The sequence below is a fragment of the Calonectris borealis genome, chromosome 1 (assembly GCF_964195595.1).
Source record: "Calonectris borealis chromosome 1, bCalBor7.hap1.2, whole genome shotgun sequence".
Classification (NCBI taxonomy): Eukaryota; Metazoa; Chordata; class Aves; order Procellariiformes; family Procellariidae; genus Calonectris; species Calonectris borealis.
The window spans coordinates 176,116,034-176,140,332 of NC_134312.1; the positions used below are offsets into that span (position 1 = coordinate 176,116,034).

Consider the following 24,299-nt stretch of genomic DNA (forward strand, 5'->3'; position numbering starts at 1 on the left):
CAGGCCACATTGCTCATGGTCTATTTAAGAGCATAGGCATGATTATATAACCATGAAATAACAAGGCAAGGCTTTGTGAGGGGGGAAAAAAAATTTAAAATCCTTATCTAGAGCAGAATACAAAGTGTTCCAGAGGAGTCTTGGGAAACTTATTATTTTCCTATGTCATAGTACTTACTCTCCTGATCACTTTGTGATCTCAGACGAGATTAGTAAGACTTTTTTTTTAAAGTATCAATCATGTGAGACAGATACTCTTTACATATGGCAAAGGTCTTTTTGCTTTTAATGATCCAGTTGTAACATAGAGGTCTTACAGAAGTGCCTTTATCTATAGATGTCTGTCCTTTATACAGTCTCACAATGCACATACAGTGCAGGTAAATACTACAGCTCATTTCAGGAGATTGAATTGTACAAAAACGGAATCACAAATTTATAGCAATTCAAAGTCTAAAGCAGCAGGATTTGATTTGGACAGTTTTATGAAGAGGTTTCCTCACTGTCAGGATGCTAATATTACCAACTTTTACCACACTGGTTATGCATATTTTCCAGTGGACATAAATAACCTAGATAGTGAACAGTACACTTCAGAAAAATGAGCCAACACAGCTGATACTGATGCTTTGTTTGGTAATTGTTGCTGAGATACAGATTGTTTCAGCAAACAGAAGATAACAGCAAGATTAGGGGACTGAAAGAAGATCAGTAGTACACAAAACAAAAAAAAAAGTAGTGGTTTGAGTTGTTAGTAGAAGCTCAGGCTCTCTTTTGTGTTTTTGCCATGTGATACTGCTTGTGTATGTAACAGTACCTGAAACCATTCCTGAGCCAGGGCTGGGATTCACTTGCCTAAACACAGGCTTGAAGTGTTCTCTGGGATGCCATAAAATATCCACGTTTTCCACATGAAAGGAAGGGGAAGACCTGAGGGCCTGGCAGATAGCCTAATTTTAATTTCTAAAATCCACCTATAATTAAGAAAGGTTTGGTTTAGTTGCCTGGGCATAGGTATGTGCTACTGTCTTAGATACCCTGGAGTATCCTGCCTGATCTACATCTCCAGATAGCCATGGGGTCTCCTGCAGGTGCTGTGTTGTACTCACCAACCCTTTAAGACATCTCAAATTATTTTGGCCATCTGAGGTGGTGTGCGTTTAGGCAATTGAGTTGAGTTTGAACTGTAGTCCCTGGAACCAGGAGATTCAGATTCAGCTGACCAAAGGTAGGTCTGTCTCCCACAGAGGGAGCTCAACAGTTCTCCAGAGCCTGTTGACTAGATCCCTGTTGGCTACCACAGGAACTAAACTGCTCAACTCACATTGTAGGAACCTAAATTTAGGCACCTGAATCCTAATGGGGACAGAATGAGAAAGGAAAAGGAGTAAGCAAATAAGAGATGTGATTGTAAAAATGAATCTGGTACGTTTAGATGAGAGTCTGTTTGCGAGGCTGACATCGTACTGTCTAGTTTTCTGCTTCATTTTCTTTTTCTTGGCTACATTACCTTCCAGTCCAGAATTGTTTTCATTTATTATTACCATCCTTGGCTACCTAATTGTGCTACTAATGAATACAAATACTCCAGGCATCAGGCTTTTACAGACCCACTTCAGTGTACAGATAATGGTTTGTTGTGTAACCGCTGATTATGGGAGAAGGTAACTCACATTATGGAAAATATGTGCTGAAATGTTGGTGATGGGGAAAACACTGAATTCTGTAGTCCGCCTTTTAAATTATGAAAATGTATTGTCATTTTTGTTCTATCAGGTTGTCCGTGATGAGTAAATGTGAGACAATCTGAGCCCAGTGTTTAAGCACATGTACTTACGCTGGGGACTTCAATTTCAAATTTTTGAGTGCTCATATTAGCACTATAGCACATGAAATACGTAGTTGGCTACCAAATTGCCTATTCAAGTGCACATGTATGGGGTTTGAGCACTCCGCATTAAGCATCTGCATTTCAAAATTGGATCCCTTGTGCTTGAAAGCCTTGAAAATGCTACTCTGTGGTCAGCCTAGTACAGAATCAATTGAAATGCAGTTTGAATGCAATGTAGAGCTTCCAATTGCTGCTTCAGAAAGTGTTATGCTGAATCTGGAACACTTTGCATAATTTAATTAATTATGCCACTAAAAACTGATTTTCTCTCAATTTAAAGCAAACAGCTTTTATGAGGGTGAACTGCAGCACCCAGGGATATCAGGTGTCCAAGCTTTTAATCCTATTACAAAGACTTGACAACCACTGATGGAAACTGGAAAAACATAAGCCTCCAGCAGGGCAACAAGTGAAGAGGAAGAAGGCAACAGATTTTTAATACTCTTTGAAACCACTGTACGCATTAAATCAAAATCAAATGTAAAAAGTGACAGAACTGGTAGCTTGCACTTAGTTGTGCAGACGGTGAGTAGTGTCTAAGGAATAACACTTATTTTGCTTTGACGTTAATGAAAATAACTGTTTCCTCTAAGAGGAAAATTGTTCCGCTTAACTAACATAAGAAAAACACAGCAAATGGCCAAGACTATTTGTATCTGTGTCTGTCTGCTTAAAGTGTTCAGGAGTGCAACAGCCTGTAGTTTGAAAGTGGTTTCTAATGTTATGGATTGGATTCTGTCTATGAATCATTTTCCTTGTAAACAAATCTTGACAGATGATGCCAGACTACCAGTATTAAAGAATCTGTCACTGACTAAACGCTAGCCTCGATACTTCGCTTTCTGAAGCTTGTCTTCTCTCTTCCAATTTATTACTGGGTTTGATATCGCTCTAGAACAATAGACACTGTAATTTTGAGGCAGAAGGGAATACTGATTTAGAAAATCTCTAATTTCTGAGCAGCATAAGCAGTGCCATAATTGGCAATCTATGACTGACCGTGCAAAATTCTGTGACCAGGTTAGGAAGGTTCACAGCAGAATTGACTCCATCTCCATACTGAACTTAAATTAACTGTACTGTAGAAGATCTTGCTAATAAATAGGGAAAATATCCTATTACTGGGAATTCACCAACCCTATAAAATGCAAAAATCTTCCTTGCTTAGAATATTAACAAATAGTCATATAATTACTAATATATATTTATGTATTATATATATTCCTATGTATATATAGATGACATATTTCATCACGTTTTGATGGGAAAGTACAAAACAATAAACTTAAAGGATTTGTGCAATGGTGACCTTATTAAGAATACTATAACTTTACATGTAAATTAGAGAATTTTGCTCCAAGTCTGAAATACATTTTACACACATAGCCTTTTCTATCTCTGTTTTTTATCAAGAACAAAAAATAAATATCCAAAAAAGAATTTTCAGTGGATGGTGAAGACAGGAGAGTTTGCAGCTACAAAACCAAGACATTCTGGCCCAGATTCATCTTGCTTAAGCCATCTAAGTCTAAGCCATTTGTAAAATCTTCTTCTGCAGTTACTGTACAGATGAAGGCACGCCCGGAGGCCATTCATTCCATTTGTCTTTTGTGGTCTTTCCCTCTTCATTTCATTTGGGCATTACCTGATCACCAAGCAGTGCTGACTTCATCTGATTTGCAGTGCAATCACACCTGTGCCAAACTAGCCAGCGTAGAGGGCCTTTGCTGCCTTCACGTTAGCCACAGCAGGACAGACAGTTCCACGTCCAGCAGGAAACTAGAGCAAGATGGGCAAGCAGTATGTGCTCCACTGCAGGATCTGCCAGAACAAAGTTCTCTCTTCAACTTTTCTTAACAGATGCAAAAATTAAGATTGGGCTTGTTCCTGCTTAGGATTTGACATTGTGTAGTCAGATTTTCAGTGGTTGTTTTTTAATGAAGACCTAAGAACCATAAAGCCAGGTTTATTGTTTTATGGACACATGCCCTAAGATGAGATGAATGACCATTTGGAACTCCCTGTTTTCCTCTGTTGAATCTGCATCAACACCTACATTTTGGTTAAAATTAAATGAGATGAACACTTGTGTTTAACTCTCATTTCCAGGGTCAGATTTTTTAATGGAAGAATATTCAAAGTAAGTGAAATGTATATATCACAGTGGCAAAAAGCAGAAAATTGGAGAAAAGAAAATTAGAAGGAAAAAAATATTTTTCCAGCTAAGATTTAGCTCCTTCAATTACGTATGTGTTTGAAAGTAGGTTCATGGGTTTTTGAGTCTCTGAGTTCTCAAAATATAAGAAAACATGTTCACTTATCAGAGGTGATGAGATTCAAATCATGTATTAACCAGCTCAACTATGTACACTGCATAAAGATTACGACAATTTCTTGTAAAATAATAAAAGTATCTCATATAATTGATTCTTTTCATTGTTTCACAAAATTGCTTTGTTTGATTGCGGGAGAGTTTGGACTGAATTTTCATTACCTACTTCTGAACAATTTACACTGGGATTGAGACAGTATTGAGCTAATGAGTTAGAATTTATATTGAGCCTTAACTGTCTTCATGAAGTAACTAGGGAAAGAAAATCATGGCAATAATGGAGTATTTTTCATTATAAACTATGTTGTACAGCTTTTACAATCAGGTTTTTAATAGATCTAGAGAAATTAAATTGGAATTCTACCAACTTTTGTGCTTTTGTCATCCCATGAAAACGATGTTAAAAAATGTCAAGACTAATGTGCTAATCTTGTTTCTACTGAAGTAAGGAGGAGGTGGTATTAGTCCTGTTGTTTTTTAGGCCCTGTTGTTCATTAAGTAGTAAGATGTATATAGAAAAGCATTCAGAAATATGCACTTCGCTGTAATCCCTAATGTTAAATAGAAATTGAGTATAGATAGGTCTTGGCTGATGTTATCCTAAGGTCCTTATCAAGAGAAATTCCCATGAAAATAGTAGAAACTTCGGAAGTCAGGAGGCTGAAATTGTGCTTTCTATGAAAAAGGAAGCAATCATATATTGCTGATGTGTATATTAATACTGCTGAGAATGCATGCATATATACATATTTATTAATATAGTCAAACATTGTTTATTGATTGTATATGGTAAATAAACTCATAAAATGGGTCTATAGATTACTTTGTATGCATAAACATACGTATACTCAATCTCAGCATTATACATAAATAGGCACCATGAATAATGTAAGTCGCCAGATTGGAAGATTTTGAACTTTTCATTATATATAAATGTACAAATTAATAATGTTATATGAATTTTTAGTATTGTCCTTTAATTGTATCCTTCTGTTTAATTCTGTGGGTATTTTTTATGAGAAGGTCTGCAATAGTGAAAAAGGGTGTTTCTCAAATATATGAATTACTGCTCGTCCCAACGCTTATTTGTCCACATTCTTCCTTGCTGTTAGTCTGTTCCACTACCAGAAGACTGCAGGAATCGAGTAATAATCCCTTACATTTTAATTAATAATATGAAGTAAAAATTGAATATACAAAATAGAATCGTGAGCCAAGCACATATACATGCATGTTGGTGCCCTCAATAAATTAAATTTTTAGTTTCTTCCTGTAATGTTTATTTACTCACAAATACAAGAAGAAATATGAATGTAGTTTAAATTGGCATAACAGCAATATTATTTTTTTAGTCATTTTGCAGGCAAAAATATTCTTATGTATAAAACAAATGCCATATATAGTTTTACTTGCTAAGAATGGCAAAAGTATGTGTAAAATACACATCAAACACAAACTTCATGTGAATGAGGACAACTATAATACTTTTAGGTTTGTGTTCTAACTCTTAACGTCAAAAAGTTATCCTTACATATCTTTTTCAGAGGGTGGAAAAAAACCCCCAAAAGTCCTTCCCCAAACCCACATATTAAAAAAAAAAAAAAAAAAAAAGCCACTTGCAAAAAAGGTTAGATTGCTGGCCTTGCTTGCAAATTCAGACATTGAAAATTTGGAGTCTTCCTTCATCCAAATAATATATATTCATTCCCCACAGGCAGCAGTGATGGTTCTTGGGATAAAGAAAAACTTCAGTCTCCCCCCACCCAAGGATCACAGGCCTCTGTTAACCACCCCAACTTGCCTGGACAGCATAATGTTCCAGTTAGCCATCCTCTCAACCCTCTTCAACAGAACCACCTTCTGCCAAATGGTACGGGTTGACATCTTTGAGCGCTAACATCAGCAGTTTTCCAATTCCTGTCTTTATTTTGTGTTTATATAAATAGGCTATGAAAAATCAAAGATGTGGGGAATATTGGAATACTTCCTTTAAAGTATTAAGCAGGGGAAGCGGAGACAATAAAGAACAAATACATGTGCAATAAAATTGATACTTAAAATAACTGCTAACCTGTGCATCAGTGGCATAATAATGCATTGCTAAGGCACCTTACAGCAGATATTAAAAAAGATAATAAACAACCATTGCTTAGCAATGATATCATACATTACACTGATATGAACAAACTAAGAGGTCTAATAGCCTCTCCTTGTGGCTAGAAACCCTCCGTGGTTGCTAGTGATTTACCCATGCATATCCCAGAAGAGAACTGACATATAGCTGCTTTGTCCTGCAATGTGAACCATCTTGTCACCCACCACTTGAATATTGTCCATCAGGAGAAAAAAAAGGCAATGTTTTAAAAAGATGCGTAAACCTATTTCCCTTTTTTTTCCCCCCCGCCAGGATTGGAACTTCCTTTTATGATGATGCCCCACCCGTTAATTCCCGTGAGCCTACCTCCAGCATCTGTCACGATGGCAATGAGCCAGATGAATCACCTTAGTACCATCGCCAACATGGCGGCAGCAGCACAAGTGCAGAGTCCTCCATCCAGAGTTGAGACATCTGTTATTAAGGTAACTATATTAAAAAAAAAAAATTCTAGCACACTCACAGTTGTCATAAATATTGTAAAGGTGGGTAGGTGTCAAATGTTACAAGGTGAGTCATAAAGTCAATATATATGAGAAACCCAACTGTTGTAGCTCTGGGAACACAGTAGGCTGCTGGTAGCCGGTGTTATCTTCTCAGTTTTCCTCCCCCTCTCTAAATTAGTATAAAAACAGTGCTCAAGTTGAAGCATTTTCTTACAGAATACACAGTTTTCTAATTTCTCGCATTTCGTAGTCTGTAATCTAATGGCAACATTCCTCAAGATATCAAGGAAGAAATTACTCCTTTCTTAAATTAGAAGAGACAGTTCTTCCAACTTTTAAATCGAAGCATTTGAACTGAAATGCTGCAGATTATCTGAAGAAGGCTGGAAGGCTATATACTTTACCTCTGCAGAACCTAAATTGCCAAATCCCAGCACAGAACGGAATAAAGTTGCACAGAACAGACCCAGTAATCTGCAGGCCAGAACTGTAGTATTGTAGAGATATCTCAAAAATATCTGAAATAGTCTACCCATTTTAGGTTTTGTTTGCTGCCTGTAACTGAATTAATCTGGTTATAGAGGTACTTAGCAGAGGCATGGAGTCTCTCTCCTTCTGGCTGAAGAATGATCTGTTTTCATTTTAAAGGCATTTCTTCCTTACCACTAGATATTTATAATTCAATTGACATTTATTCAGATATCTACATTCTACCTGTTATCCTTCTTTAGTTTTAATAAATGAGATACAGAAAGTATACAAACTTTTGTGCTTTTATGTAACATTAATATGTTAGAAATAGACATGCGAAGGCAAGGTTATTTGATATTTTAGGGCTATGTTGGAAATCTGTCCATTAATGCAATTCCTTTGACAAAAAGTGGGTAAACTTAAAATCTGTTGGACCTTCAAATCAAGAGTTTTGAAGCTTATGATGCAGAGTGAAGAGGTCTGACTTTATAGAGACATTCAACATGCTTATGCTCCTGTCCCCTTTAACCTCTTTAACCTTTAACAAGCCCAGAAAATCATAAAGAACCATTCGGTTAAAAGTCAACAAATCTATGTTGCTATTGACCTAGAAAAATACGGTCTGGTGACCCAATTTAGGTACCTGCACTTTCAAATGTAGGATCTCCTTTGGAGGCCTTCAGTGGCATCCCTTTCTCACCTTTGATGACATAGGGAGTTAAGACATTGGTTTGAGAAGAATTGTTTAGCAAGGCTAGTTTCCACCCTAATGTCCATCTTGCTCATATCTTGGGAATATAAACACTCTGCTGCTAACTAACTGCTCGATTACATGGTGATTTCTGCACCTTTGTTTTTCCAGTTTCACTTGAGCAGTATTTAGTAAGAGTTTCATTACTTTAAAGTTCTCTGGTACATACGTGGTGCTCTATTTCATTCTAAATTTATTGTCTTAATTGGAACAGTGACCACTGGTGTTACAGAGGTGTCTAAAAATGAAGATTGGGATGGAGCATATGCTAAATGACACCTGACAAGTATGAATTATTATGGCAACACAACTTTGGTTTCACTATTTTTCCTACTATTTTCCCTTCTTTCATCTTCTGTGAGCTATGTGATTTCATATGTAAGAGTACAAAATTTGACCTTCACGAGCATTGGTAGCCTTCTGTTTCTAAACTTTGACAAGCTGACTTCTAGCTTGTAAAGTTGATTTACAAGCTAGTTCTAGCTATTGAAGTTGGCTAAGTTATTGTGGCTTGCATTTGAATACGTCTATAGGAGCATACCCCAATGTGACCCCTGATCTTTGGTCTCCAGTTACCAAAATCAGGTACATTCAGAGTACAACATAGCTCCTGGGCTGTGTAAAAAAGGTTTTCTTTTGTGGAAAGTAGGTCCTGGTGTGTTCACAGATCTCACCCTGTTATGGGTACATTGCTGCACTCAGGAAGCACTTAACTGAGAATTACTTCTGACTCATCTGATCTAAACCTATCTAGTAGGTTTAAAAGTATTGGACTCTGAAAAGGAGACTGTCATCATGTAACTATGTATATTATTTTAACTATAGGCAGTGCCATACCAGAAAATTTTCCTTATCCCAGAGTTCCTTAACTTCTTAACAATTTCATTCTTGTAGCTCATCTAGTTGGAAAGATAGTTTGATTATAATCTAGGTGAAGATTTTTGAAATTTTGGTTCTCTGTTTGAAACATTTTAGCAGCACTTTGCAACTGAAAAATCTTTTTTTTTTTTTCCAAAATCTTGCTTTTTTAAGCATTTGTTTGTATTAATAATCTACACTATTTATCTCTGTCATTTCTGAAAATTCAACTATCCCATATTCATGCTAATAAAATCTTCATCATAGCTGCCAACTTTTGTGCCACTCCTGGCATAACATCTTGTGCAAGTTATTTAACAAACCAGTTTTTGTGTTCCCATCTGGTTTGCACATAACCATAAATTAAAAAGATGTGGATTTACAATGAAGTGTTTTTAAATGGCCAAATATAACCTAAGTTCTATTTAGAAAAGTGTGCTTACCCAAGGATGAAATATGCATTTTTTAAAGTTTGCATGATTAAGTTAGAGTTTTGGGACATTTACATGGAACCTGACGGAGACACTACCTAGGTGCTGCCATGATTTCTTCAGTCAAGGCCTGTGACATATTGCCCACAATACATTTGTACTACAGGTAAATACATAAACACAAGCATTAATCTGCCTTCCAAAACTCACCTCTAAATGTGAGAGCTTGCTGCACGTAGTTATTTCAATAATACTCTAAGGGCTAAGGAACTTACTCTTGCAGGACTTTTCTACTCTTTCCTTTGTGGTACAACATATGTCTAGGTTTATGTCCTCTGTTTTTGGCTATGGCAGATGAATATGGTCATATGGATAGAGATAGCACGGCCAAGTAATTATGTTCCTGTTTTTTAATACTGAACAGGATTGAATTATAAACCCCAGCAACATAAAAGCATGAGGTCATTGTTAGGGGGATTTTCTTCCCATAAGCGTGGACATAATGTCACTGGCAATTTACCTGTTCCTCACTAGGAGTAGGCAGAGGCTGTGATTTTAGTGTCCATTGAATTATATGCACTGAGTAGTTGAGCAGGAAACTCTCTAATCAGCATACTTTTTGAACCTTGCACGGCAATGTAAAGTTTATGAATAATAACTTGTACTACAATCAAAATAAATATCTTAGAGAATAGATGTAAATGAGAAGGTCAAACCTCCTTTTTCTTTATTTTTACAGGACTGGATAAATGGTGCAGTTGTTCCCTTTCACAAAATTGTTTGTTATTAGAATCATATCTTCCTTTTTTTTACTGTTACATTTTTAGACTTTTTGGTTTTGTTTTCATTATCTTCTGGCTCATTTTTTTAACCCTAGTTTTACTTAAATGTTTTTCCTCAGTGACAATGTGTCCACAAGTTGATTGAAAAGTTTGTGAATCACTCATCTTATTGAAAAGTTTGTGAATCACTCATCTTGGAGTTCATAGTTGTGTCCTGAAATGACAGCGTAAATTTGAAATTAGAGTACAAGATGTTTACAAGTTTAAACTCTGCTTGAAAGTTAGAAAACCTATGAGAAATTTCTACGCTGAAAAGTAAATCAATAGTAACCTTATCTAAGTAACAATGAACAAAATTAAGTCTTAGAAAATCTGAGTCTTCAGTTTATAAACAACTTGGTTCATTGGATAGATGAATTTGTGCCTTTGTGAACAGTGCCACAGTAGATGACTTGCTGACCTTTCCTTCCAATTCACTGAGTTCACAGTTAGTGCTGTTATCTTTAAACTCACAAAGCTTCAAATGCCTTTCTATTACTGGGCAATATTTCATTTCGTCATGATAAAAAGTTGGAATAAAGCTGAGATCATGTACTAACCAAACATTTTATCCTGCTATGTTCAGGAAATGAGACAAAGACAAAATTACAAGGGAAGCCTTACAAAGCAACACCTTAGATTTGGCAGTGAACTCTGAGCTCTAAAATCTTCAGAATTATATTTCAGAAGAGTGTTGTGCCCTTTCGAACATGAGACGAACATTAGATGTCTTTTTGTAATGGAATGTTTAGATATATGAGTTGGATGAATAAGAGGAAAGCAACAACAAGCAGGGACAGCAGATTGTGACAGCAATGGATTGCAGTGACTGTGACAGCTGTGACCTGGGGATGCTTTAGACATGAGGTGGCTTTCATCACCTGCCCATGGTTTCAAAGGCTCAGCTTGTTAGCAGTTTCACAACATCAATTTTTTTCACTCAGTAGAAGGATATATGAAAATATAAAGAACATACCTCATATTAATAGCAACTTGAAATAATTCTACATTGTAGAAGTTAGAACAGAGCAGCATACCAGAATCAAAAATTGCACTTTATCCATATAATGTTATTAATACTTATAGAAAGAATTAAGAATAAAGCAGAAGAAACCAATACCTCCAGCTGAAAAAGTGACCAGTGGCACAGTAGTTTTCCACTGCATATTAAATACATGAGACTAAATTTTGCTAATTCTCTAAATATATCACAGCATTGGTTGCGTTATACTTGTTTATAACTTGTTTTTTTATCTCTCTCTCTCTCTCTCTCTCTTCCTGTTATCCAATAGCAGAAATTTACTATTAATTTATTTAACCAAGGTAGCTGCTGACAGATTTTTTTAAAAGATAACTCAGTTTATAGGCCTATTCTCATATGAAATTTTATTTTAATGTTCGTTCACTTTTTCATTTTTCATTGGCAATATGTATGTGTTCTTATTGATGTAATTTAATGTTCCTATATTTTTCGCCTATAATTGTTGCCAAAAAGTCCAAATAATAGCCAAAGAGAAGAAATATGACACTGCCATACAGAAATGATGGAACAGAGTACGTTTAAACCACTCATGTCAGAATGGTGGTGAGCAAGTTCAGAGAGTAGACCTGAAAGGAAACGGAATCTAAGAGGAAAATGAGCAACTTCACTTCATGGAGGGGGTGGGCAGCAAAGGGACTGTAGAAGCTTCATCTTAAGTCTTCTGTAACTGCTGTGTGAGCAACCTTGAGTTTAATGCAGACTTATAATACCGAAAGATACTGGCCATCGTAAGATGTCTCAGTGTAGAAGAGTTTACTGATAACTTACTTTCCAGTTACAGAAATGATGACTTTTTTTATAGGATTAGATAAAGGATTTCTCAAAATTGGCTGGCACACTGTCCCGTAGAGACAGGGGCCGTAGGAAGCACCTTGAAAGTACAATTAGACATCCTGGATAGAAAAACCTTCCACTTTGCTGCTATTATCAACAAAGTAGAATTTTCTGTACTATAAACTTGCGAAAACTGCCAGAATTGTCAATGTATCAGATGTTACTGTAAAATCTTTAAATGTGACTGTCTTCATGCATTTAGTAAAATTACATCCAAAGCCTATGTTAAAGGACCATCACTGAATTTCAAAAGACGTAAGGCTACCATTAGGAAATACCAGAATGCCTCTACAACCTTAATGTGAAAGCATTCTATCCGTATAGTACAGTGCAATTTTAATTTCGCCATCACATATTATATTTTTCCGCAGATCCCCTACCTCATTCAGTGAATGGTTAGTTATTTCGTATTTGAATTTTTTTAAATCAGTGTCTGGCCCAGTCTTATTTAACTTACGTTATCTGAATCCTGTGTTGAATGCAAAAGTTTTCTATGGACATTTCTCTGCCTTACAGGAAAAGCATCATGTAAGCAGTGGTAGATACATATTTGCACCATTCCTCTGAAGCTGGGTATGCTATACCCATTTTACAGAAAGAGAATGAGAACAAAATTAATTACATCCCAAATTGGCAGAAATGCCCTTTTTGGATGCCTAACCTGAAAAACGCCAGACTTTTCAGATAACCTATTATTTCTAGAGACATTTGTGCATTCAAAATAGAAATTTTGACATTACTTTAAAGTGATTTTCTTGAACACATAGAAAAATATACTGTACACAAGTGCATGAAGAGTGAAGCTTTCATTTCCTCATTATCTGATACATGAAGTAAAATCAAGTTTTCTTCTTTATGTAAGGAGAAATTTGATTTAATATAAAACATTTAAATAGTAAAATGTAATTACTCTACAATAAATATTCTAGAATAAAAATAAGATTGTCAGCTCCTAAAACATCTACTTTTACATTTTGGGAAAGCAAACATGAAAACTGTGATATACCTATGAAATTTGAAGTGTATTATAACCCAAATTAATATTTCATCTTCTTTTTATCATGACTGCAGAAAATATGATATCTTAAAACTATTTGTATGAACTGGCACATAACAGAGAAAATCTCCACATTAGAATAACTTTTTTTTTTTGTATTTATGTTAATATAAATATGTATATGCACACTTACTTCTGTTTTTTCCTTTAGCATGAGAAGATCTTAGGTCAAAGTGTAGCTGAACTCCTTTATTATGGCTTAATCATCTTTATATTAGAGGACACTGTGTCCCACCTCATTAATTTGTTCTGTCCATATGATTAAAATTATTTATTTTAACTTTTAATACAGTTTTTTATAATGAGCTTAGAGGATGGTAACTGTAAATCTGGTAGGTCATAATTCAGAATAATGTCTTTTTTTTAATAATATGGGATCCTATTGTTTGTTTTAACATGCATGTTTCTGAGGTGCAGTTTGAAGCTAATAGCAGCCATATGCTCATATGAATTAATTTGTGTCATGTAAAATAGATATTTACAGATAACACATGACACAGAAAAGGTAGTACAAATTTTTTCTGCTTGGCAATTTGCAAATTCATGTGTGTAACAGGGAACTATGTATGTGGTGTAAGATTAATTTGATGCAAAATGGCCATAAGGCCAGGTACAAAGTATGGGATTTATTTTGCTGTCTTCTAGGGCATAATTCATTGGACCTATTTTAGATAGCTACTTTAGACTGAGATGAGTTGTACCTTGGAAATGCAAATGTATGGGTAATTTGCTTAGGGTGATCAACTGAGGCTACTAGCTCAGATGTGGACATTTGTACTATAGACAATGACATTTAGTCAGAAGAATTGTTGGTGTTTGTCTGGATGCATGGTTTGGATTGACTTTGAGGGGTGAATTCCTAATAGTGCTTCTTAGGCTTGAATTGTTGCTTTTCAAGTAAGACTAGATTTTCAAAAGAGAAGAGAAGAAAAAAAAAAAAAAGCAGGAAAAGTCTGCCCAACTTGCCAATAAGAAATTACTAATTCAATTTGAAGAGATTTTTTGCATATCTGTATGTTGGCACGTTGCATGGGGGTTTTTGTATACCTGAGAAAGATACTTGTTAGACCAAATATTCATTTAGAAGGCAAAATATAATTTATAAATTCAGTTGAAAGGATACACACAAAAAAAGAAACAGGTCCAAAATAGTTGTCAGGACATTTTTATGAGAATCCACAAAATCAGAATTCTGTGCTATGAGGCTCCGTGGCACTTCCAGGAATGATCCTGCTTCATCATGATTCCAAACTGGCAACACCTTGGATGCTACTCTAGTTTTGCCAGTACAGCCAGGCTCTTTCTTGGTATTGATAGGCATCTACTTTTGTTTGTTTGTTTGTTTGTTTGCTTGGTTTTAATCTCTGTAATGGCCCAATCCCATGAAACTCACTTCCTGGCTAGGTCACTGTACTTTATGTACTGCCCGTGATTTCAAAGGATTTGGTTCTCTGTTGTTGAAGTACTGTTAAAGGATTACTTGGGAGTCTCCTGTTGGACTTCCTGTCAGTTAACTACTGCTGATATTCCCAATAATCCTGTAGTAAACAGGGCAATAAAAATCAAGCAAATCCATAGTCTTTTTGTCTGTTGATCTCTTTCTACATTTTATGCTATCAGTTATCAGTATTCTTGTGATGGGAGCAGCAAGGTAGAATCAATGAAAAATTGCAGAGGTAAAAATAAAACGGAAATCAAATTAACTTAAATTGGTCCAGAAGATAAGTAAGTTCAAGATATTCACAGAGAGAGAAAAAAAGTCTTATGCAAATATCATGGATTATGTTCTTTATAAGAAATAGATCCACTACTTAAAATAATAGTTCAATTAACAACAACACAAAAAATTTGAACTCCTGAATTTTGACTAGGATTAGAAGTGTGTCTATAAGAACAAGGTGAGAAAGATGTCATGTGCATCAGTGGGAAGTTAGCAAGATCTTTAGCAAGCTAGTGATAGTATGCAAATAAGGAAATAGAAATGAAAATTTATAGCATTCAGTCAGTTTGATAACACACATTTTATATAGTGATTGAGGAATTTAGGAAATAATTATTAGCCCAATTAATCTTGTAATTCTTAGGACTAAATGTTAATTTGGAGTCTCGTAGCGTTTTAGACTAAAGCTGAAGGAAACATGAAACTGTAAAAGCAAAATATCCTGTTTTCAGGGAACACAAGAGATACCCAAGTAATTAATTTCTTTCACTCATTAAACTAATACAATGTCAAATAAGTATGCCATTTTACAAGAAAGCCATTCCTGGAATACTCATACAAGTTCAAAAGAAGTCAGTAAGGAACTGAAGAGTAAGAAGTCTGTGTTTTGGTCATTGTGAAAGAGATTATTAGAATTTTGCCACAAAAAGGCTAGGAAGCCAGATGCCTTCCCAGAAAGGTCAGAATATTATAAACTATTCCTGATTAAAAGCTTGTTATTTTTTTCTTAAATTAACAGTATATGAAACAGTGTGTGTCATATATCCTTTCCCCAGTATGAAGTTACCTAAACTGTTGAAAAGTGTGATGCTGAAAATAAGTTATTTTATCCTCTGCACTTCAATCACTTAAAGCACAAACGTCCTTGAAGGCGTTTGTTCAACACTGAAGAGCATCAAGACAGCTGAATAGTTTTAAGCGATATACAGCTATACTTAGTTGCATGTCTAGAGCTCAGTCGATGATGAAAATTAAAGGATGACTAAGTCCAAGAGGTGAGTCTTGCGGAGAAGCAAACTAGAACAAAGGAAAAAGCTGAGCCTGAAAATACCTGTAGGAGACAAATATGCAGGAGGTGAAGGCTGTGCATGCAAAAGCAGTTGGTTATTGGAAGTAGTAGTATTCAAACTTTGTGAGAAAGATTCTGGAATTTTGTCACTAAGGAACAGGAACGGCAAACAATAAAGAATGTTTGTGGAAAGACTGAGGTGATGAGAACGTAGGAGATATCACTTCCTTGTCTATCTTCTTAGGAGCAGAAGGATTAATCCTACACGTATTACCTGAAATGTCTTCTCTTCAATAGTGATATAGGGACCAACAGCTGAACTCCATCAACTTTACATTTTGGTATATTTTTGAGGAAGACTTTTGGTAATGAGGCACTTTTCAAACAATGGAAACATGCTGCTGGAGCAGAAAGAAAAGAGGTAAAAAAAGAGATTAATATTGAATAACCGTCTTTGTGACCTGGTAAGAAGAAAAAGACATTTATGATATAGGGAAGAAAGTATTTATGGTCTTCTGGATACCATTACTGATATATTAGATAAATCTTAATAGGGAATTACTTAAAAGGAACTTTTGGGATGAGATCTTACAGTATGGTCTTTGCATCTATGCACAGAGCTGTTTGAAAAATGTAGAAAAATGTTGATAAGTACATCAAGACACTTCCGTTTTACTTGGAGAGACTGAGACAGTGTTATGTTGTGAATGATATGTGGTGTTCTGGAACAAAATTGGAGTGGTTTCTAATTCTAGAGACAACTTCAATCTTATAAGTTAAAATCTCTGACAGAAAAATCTTTTACCTGTTCTTTACAAGATTAAAAAAAATGCCCAGTGTCACAAGAACAATTCTGTTATTTATGAAATGGACTTGATATTGAGGGTGTGTAACTTGTAATGTCAGAGGAGTAAGAGTATGGAAAAGGGCTTTGCAGCTTCCTAAAGTGAAAGTTTCGTATATGGTAGGAGCATTTTTGGAGAAGTTAAATGTCAAATTCTTAAATGCTTAGGATTCGTGATTTGGATCAGATTGTAAAGAGCACCAAGATAAGGAATGCTTCAAATTTGGCCCTTAAGAGTGTGTTGTCTGTTGCTTAGTATAGCCTCTGGTTCTGATGCCTAATTGAGAGTCTTACCAATTTTTAAAAGTTGGTTGACCACATGTTAAATTGCTACATATGCCCTAAATTGTTCACACTACTTTTTACTTGTGAGTACCTGTAGAAACAAGGAAGCAAACAATGGAGAGAAAAGGTAGCTAGTGAGCGTTATGGTTTACAAGCGATAAATAATTCCGTATTTCTTGTTTTCTAGAAAATATTATCAATAGAGTTTTGGGAGCTATTCAGCTCATCAGCCAGTAAGTGCAAGGATAGTGTTTTTGGCATTTTGCTGCCACTCCAGAAGGCAGCAGATCTTTTGTAGGTCCTGTCTGTCAACCTGGTGTGGACGTCTCAAAACCCTTCAGCGGCTCAAATGTGAGCAGCTGAATTGAGCTGTAGGTATCTGGTTTTGGAGGCGGCTCCATTGACTTTATTGTCTATATCTCAATTGACTGAAATGAGAGACAACTTACCTTCAAGGTGGGCCCCTTCATGTAGCATCCTAGATACAGGTGTCTCTGAAGTTTCATCTCTAGCTCATGCGTCAAAACTGCATTTAGATACTTACATTCAGATGGGTTGATTTCAAACTGAACCCTGCACGGTTTCCTCCTCATACTTAATTTTAGCAAAGCGAAGTCACTCAGGTTTTATTTATTTATTTATTTATTTGTTGGGAGACAATGAGCCTAATTACGGTACAAGCCAACACCAGATTCTCTAGAGATATCTTTAATTAAGTGGAATTAAGTTTGTCCTGGGAGTAGACAAGTTTTGGGAAAAATACTGGTCAATGGACAGTATCCTAGGTGATTTCTATTGCCAGGATTATAACACAGTAAATTCTGTTTCTTTGCTGTGTCACGTAGACTTACATGTACAAAAGTGGCATTTTGCAGAAGTTACAAAGTAGGTCTGATCATCTGAGTTATTTACTGAACACATATTTGCACCTTTCCTTTTTTGAAAAATTTTAAAGTGAAGTCTAAATGTAAAGTTAATATTTTACCACAGACAAAATCCATCTTTTCTACACAAAATCTCTAGTAAGGAAGACAGCTTATATTGATATTCCAGCACCATTAGTTTATCACTATGACTTTTTAGAGCTACAGAGTATTTCAATTTATTATTAGTAGCATTTCCATTTATTATTGCAGCTAGTTTTGGTAAAGACAAAAAATTGCTATAGACTATATTATTGATTGTGGAATTATGAAGCGAGGATATAAAAAATGAGTTAAGGTATTAAATTAATTTATTTTCCATTTCTGCATAGTTGAATCCCATGTTTTGTTGGGGTTAAAGGGTATTTTACAAATGAATTGATAAAGCCAGTATATATAGTTTTTTCATAGTTTGTCTGCTATGTTGTATTATATGTGAATAAAACTCATTATCTGTTTTGTTTGTGCAGTAATTATATTTTGTTGTCCTGTGCATTCCTTTTGCTCTCTCCATCTCATAATACGTGCTGTAAAAGCACACATAAATAAATAGGATAAACAAATTAAGCTGTTTAAATAAATTAATTTACTCTGCAGCTCTGTATTCAAATCTTATGTGCTCACTGGATTTCATTTTAATGAAACCCTTCTAAGAACAATACATTGTATGCCAAACAGTGAAATTATATATTAAATGAATGATTAAATATACCGTGTTCCAATTTATACCAAATCTGTACGCTGTGCATGCTTAAATCCTCCTAAATCTAAAGAAATAAATCTTCTACATTCTGAAAACATCTGCATTATAATCCTCCTCTTGAATACCCGGTTCATGGACATATAAACACAATCAAAGTCATAATAAGCCTAGAGCTATGATTCAGTTAAACTATCCTCATCAATGTTTTTGACTTAAAAACCTGAGACTATTAAAGTGGAATCCACTTAAATGTCTTGAAACGTTGCTCTGAAAGGTCTTTTCCCACTCTATCAATAGGCCCACTGAATCCCTTTGCAATCAGAATCTCAAGTTTAGCAAATATTTATTATGAAGCTTACCTGGAACAAATCTATTGATTACTATAGATGGTCATGTTTCATAGGAATGAATTCAGAGAAATAAATACTCATCTAGCTACTGTGCATGAAAAATAATGACTGCTGCAAAAGCAATTTGCTGTGTGAGGGACGTGATGCTCTTTTCAGGAAAACTTTTAGGCATATGCAGCAGCATTTTCTTGTGTGTTATTAAACACATACTAATTGTATTATTTCATTACCGAAAGCTTTTAGTGACTTGAATGTATACAGATGCTTGTTTGCTTGTTGTTTTTGGTTTGGGTTGGTTGTTTTTTTTCACTAGGAATCAGGATTTCAATTACGAAAAGGAAAAAAACCCCAACAACCAAAAAAACCCCAGTTTAACATTTTCAGTCCCCCCAATAGATTTCCCTTATAGGAACTATTTATTTTTATCACTGTTCGACCAAACCAACCTAACTCACACATATTTTAAAAGTGATATAGACTCTTGGGAGCTATTAGCAATAAAAAGGAAACTGCAGGGAAAGATAGAGAATTTTCTAGAAAGGACTATTCTGCACTCCGCTCCCTTTGTTTATTGTTTCTGTCAAAGTTCTGTGTAAGTATCAGATATATCTATCTGCTACATACTGACAGTTCTCACATAGCAGAAGTGCAGTTCAAACCATCACAGTCCTCATACTCTAATTTTTAAAATCAAATAACATCTTGAAGTACATCATAGCTCCTCCTGGCTACCATGCCAGGTTTTCCCCTGGATAGAAAAACATGAATGGGCGTTTTTCCCCATTTTGAAGTAGTGATATGGCCAGTGATACGGCCACACTCTTTCCAAAAAGTGTGGTTCCTTCCAGGTTTGTGCTCTGTGGTATAAACAGACATTTGGACTTTGATCAGCCATGTTACTGGTATAGGTTCAGTAGGGAGATTATATTTTCTTTATGATCCACAGCAGTTCCGTACAATCTTGCTCAAGAAGCCCCTTTGAAATTAAAATGTAGAGTAAAATTCAGCATAAGCTAAACCAACAGTGTCTGGTCTTTATTTATTTACAAAAGTACATCGTTCCTCATCCTATAAAGGTAAAGTCTGTAAGCTAAAATGTATATTTCCAATTCAACAGCACTGATAGAAGTGAGGGGGAAAAAAAACCCAAAAGCAAAACAAAAACCTTATTTTTATAAGTAGTCCAGAAGGCAGTTTAAAAGCCTGACAGGATGAGCAGCGCTCACATTGCATGCTAAAACATAAGGTCTAATGTCCTAAAATTGCCAAGTTTCCTTTGAGAATACTCTGCAAATCCTGGGCACCTCAACAGAGGAAAGAATAGGTTGTACTTCAGGAGGGAGATACAGTTTAGGGAAGTGATGTTTGGAAACAGAGGTTTAGTTTAACATTGCCTTTTTTTGCAATTATTTTTCGTGGGGTCTAGGAACGTGTTCCAGACAGCCCTTCTCCTGCTCCTTCTCTTGAAGAGGGCCGAAGACCTGGCAGCCATCCATCCTCTCATCGAAGCAGCAGTGTGTCCAGCTCTCCTGCACGGACCGAGAGCTCTTCAGATAGAATCCGTAGGTCACATTCTTCTCCTTGTCACCACTTTAAATTTGATTAGGTGCAGCTGGTTTTTCTAATCAAAATGCCCTCATCTTAAATAGATCTCATATGTATCATGTTCGGAAGTTCAGCTGCAATAACTATCTCCCAACATTATGTTCCCCAGTTTACGGTATCATAATATCTGATGCTACATTAACGGGTACTGATATAAACTGCCATCATGTCATATTAAACATAAAGATATGAGCTATGAAATACAGAATTGCAGCCGGGAAGCAATTTGCTAGATTAGTTTTAGAACTGAACATATAGTGTAAACATTTTTTAAAGAAATTGAGTTTTATTTAATCTGGTTACTCTGGTTTGATTTCTAAATTGAATCTGACTTCATAAGCAACATTTTACATTGTAGATTGCTTGGTAAAGAGAAGAATTAGGTTAAATCAATTAAAAAATGTGCATACTTTATAAATTTTTTAAATATAAAAATTTGTAATGATGAGAAATGTGATACAGAGAGTATTTTCACCTCATAGCTCACAAGGGGCTGAGTGAAATTAAACCATGGTGTCTCAGAGTGATACCATTTTTATGAAGGCTCCAGGTACAGGATGTAAATTACATGGCAAAGACCCTGAATTCTATGATATTCAGTGCAATAGCCTCAAAATTAACGTTTTACACACATATTATTTTATGGATATTTACTTAGATTCATGTGACACTTGTCCATTCCTTTTATTATTGCTCCATTGCAGGTTTTTGTGCTTTTAAGGCATCTTTCCACAGTGGAATTTGCCAGTAGGTGAAACTGGGGGATTTGGCATGCAGATAGAAGGCCATGAAATAGCTATATGAAATACATAGCCGTGTTGATTAGATGCAGCAAATGTGTCTTTTAGACTGCTTCCTTTCAGGCTCTCCGCAGACTCAGGAAGCTGACTCTTCAATGACCTTCAGATGAAAGATCTTTCATTATTATGTGATGAAAAATGACTTACCAAAGAAAAGAAATGAGGCCTGACCATGACAAGCTGAAAATTCTGTTTTCTTATCACTTGGACAATTCAGAGTGCAAATTAAACTGGCATCCCATATACTGTGACCTGTCTTTTTTCCATGCTCGACGCACGAGCCTTTTGTTATATTTTCTCTCCCCTGTCCAGCTGAGGAGGGGGAGTGATAGAGCAGCTTTGGTGCGCACCTGGCGTCCAGCCAAGGTCAACCCACCACAGAGTTCATAAGTAAAGTTCTGGGAAAAAAACTCACAACCCTGGATTTTTAATTTTTTTAAATCGATTGAATAGTATATTTTTTTACAACTGTTGAAGACTTTTTCCATTGTTCTCTAAATAAAAAAAAAAAAATAAATTAAACGGAGAGATACTTACTGTTTTTGCTAAGGAACGACACTTTTTTTTTAAAGAAATGGTACGATTCAGCTCACCCTGCTTACTTACCAGCAGAGAGGAGTGGGATCTTTGCACATTGTTTCTTCCAATGTGAACATAACAGAGTTCCTTAGATACTGGATCACTTCAGTAACTTATTTATTTATAAAATAACTCTTTTCTCTCCTATCTGATTTATTAACATCACATCTGATTCTTAAGTACGTCTTTTGTGTTGCCAGCAAGAGTAAGATGACTGCAGAAATATGGGTTACATATGAAAAAATGCTTTACTGAAAATGGCATAAGCCTCTTGCAAATACAATTTTTCAGGATAAAAGCATGGGGATATAAACTACCTTATATGGGTTTCTGAGGTGTGTTTGAGACTGATGAAGGTCTGTTTGAGAACTGTTGGAAAGAGCTTTTCAAGCTATCTGATGAGCAAATAAGCAATTCTACTGTTGCACAGTATATTTTGAAAAAGTGTTTATCACCTGGAAGGCCACAATGCTTAATTTAAGGAAGTTAGGGAGTGCATATTGGGAATGCTAATACACAAGAGTTTTTGTACAACTAACTAAGGAAAAAAAAAATCAGTAAGTATCTTACTTAGAACCTTCTATGCTTTTCTGGTTTGCTTCATTTTGCATTTCAGTTTTTGTTAAATAAACAAGAAAATGTTTGCAAATATCCAACTTTGTCCAAAGATACTGAACTCCTCTTTTTAAATGAATTGTCTTAAATCAGAACGGGAAGAAACTCTCCCGCTGTGTGGATACTGATAGCACTAATTAAGTAACTTTGTGATTGTTAGAATTCTTGTATAATTAAGACGAAGACTGTATAAAATAATACAAAAGTGTATTGTTAATATGACAGCTGATTTTCTTTCTGCCTGCACTTGTGTCTAGCAGCTGTCCATCAGAACGGGCTATCTATGAACCAAATGCTGATGGGTTTGTCACCTAATGTCCTGCCTGGACCTAAGGAGGGTGATCTGGCTGGTCATGACGTGGGACATGAGACAAAAAGAATACACATTGAGAAAGGTAATATGAATATTATGATTCTACTGTTTCAGTGTACAACAAGAATTGTCTCAACAGCTAAATAGTATTATATTTGTGACTTTTATTTTTTTAATTGGGATTTTTTTTTTTATTTCACAAATTAAATTATAACAGGATGATAGCTTTCTTGATTCTTCTACTTTGTGGTCCTTGAGATTAATGAACTATTTATATGAGGGAGGAATTTCATAAATATTACAAAGAAGGATGAGTGAAACACAATTTTACATTACTATTGTGTCTCTGACCCTTCTACAATACTGTTTAGGTATTAAGTTTCTGTCTCCATCCAGTTGACTTTAATGACCTACTTCCCAAAGGGACTGAGCACCGTGAAAATTAGTCCATGTGTGCAAAAAGGAAAAAGGCTAATACTAAGCCATTAAATTAGGGAATTGCATAAAATGAGGCTGGTACACATTATATAATGGGATTTAAATTTAATTGAGTATATGACCAAAGTGTTTGATCTAGGTGAATAGTCCACATGCACTTATGCTGATTATGACACCATTTCATCTCTGTTGATATTCAAAGTTAAGTTCCTGTTCAGAGTTGTTACAGGGGATTTTGGAGGGGTGGTGGTGGAATTTTAAAAGGTACATTTCATGTTATATTTACTTAATATTATGTGAATTTTAAGTATTATAGACTAGAAACATTTTGGTAAAGAGAGGTCAGAAATATGACATATCCTTTGAAAAAATATTCTTTGGGCTTATCAGAAAAATCAGATCTTTGAGCACAATGAGAGGAAAAGTAAAAGGTATTATAGCCAGACATTGAAACACAGCCAAAGAAACTGCTGCAGTAATGAAGATTTCAGAATAAGACATTTTGTGCCATATTTTAATAGCTATAAGATGATACCTTCTCTGTCTTCTGTTTGAACACTGAGATATGAAAAAGAATTAAAATCTGGACAATTCTATTCTGGACAGGTGGCATTTTTAATAAGATTACCAGAAAAATTAATGGAAACAACATTTCTTTTATATAAACCATTTAGTTTGGTTCATTGCACACACAACCTGTTTTAGCTTATACTATGCCCTCACTCAGCCCCTGCAAATTGTAGCCCTGCTGTGAAGTATGATGTGATCAAATAGCTTTGTTTTGAATTTCCATAAATGATCTTATTTCAGCCTTTGAAGTTACTCATTTAAGTGTAATCAGACTTGTAAATCTGGCAAAGAGAAGTACATATTAAGAATTGCTACTATTTTTGCATGTCATTCAAGTTTTTTAAAGGCTTTGTTTATAATGGTGCCCCAAATGTATTTTCCAATCTATTGCCAGTTCACGTTTTTGCAAGATCTGTTCTCAGTAAAACTGCTGAGAATTCTCTTTTTTCCTCAGTC

At 35.3% G+C, this 24,299-nt stretch overlaps 1 protein-coding gene across 2 annotated transcripts in view; it reads left to right on the forward strand.

Moving 5' to 3' along the window:
- The window catches only part of DACH1 (dachshund family transcription factor 1), a 367,634-nt gene that overhangs the window by 242,375 nt on the left and 100,960 nt on the right, over window positions 1-24,299 (forward strand). The window contains exons 4-7 of one of the 2 annotated variants that reach the window (XM_075139134.1): window positions 5,938-6,093; window positions 6,631-6,803; window positions 20,350-20,485; window positions 22,780-22,917. In XM_075139134.1, the coding sequence (XP_074995235.1) occupies window positions 5,938-6,093; window positions 6,631-6,803; window positions 20,350-20,485; window positions 22,780-22,917 (603 nt within the window). The remainder of the gene's footprint in view (window positions 1-5,937; window positions 6,094-6,630; window positions 6,804-20,349; window positions 20,486-22,779; window positions 22,918-24,299) is intronic. The other variant, XM_075139136.1, reaches the window with a different exon arrangement.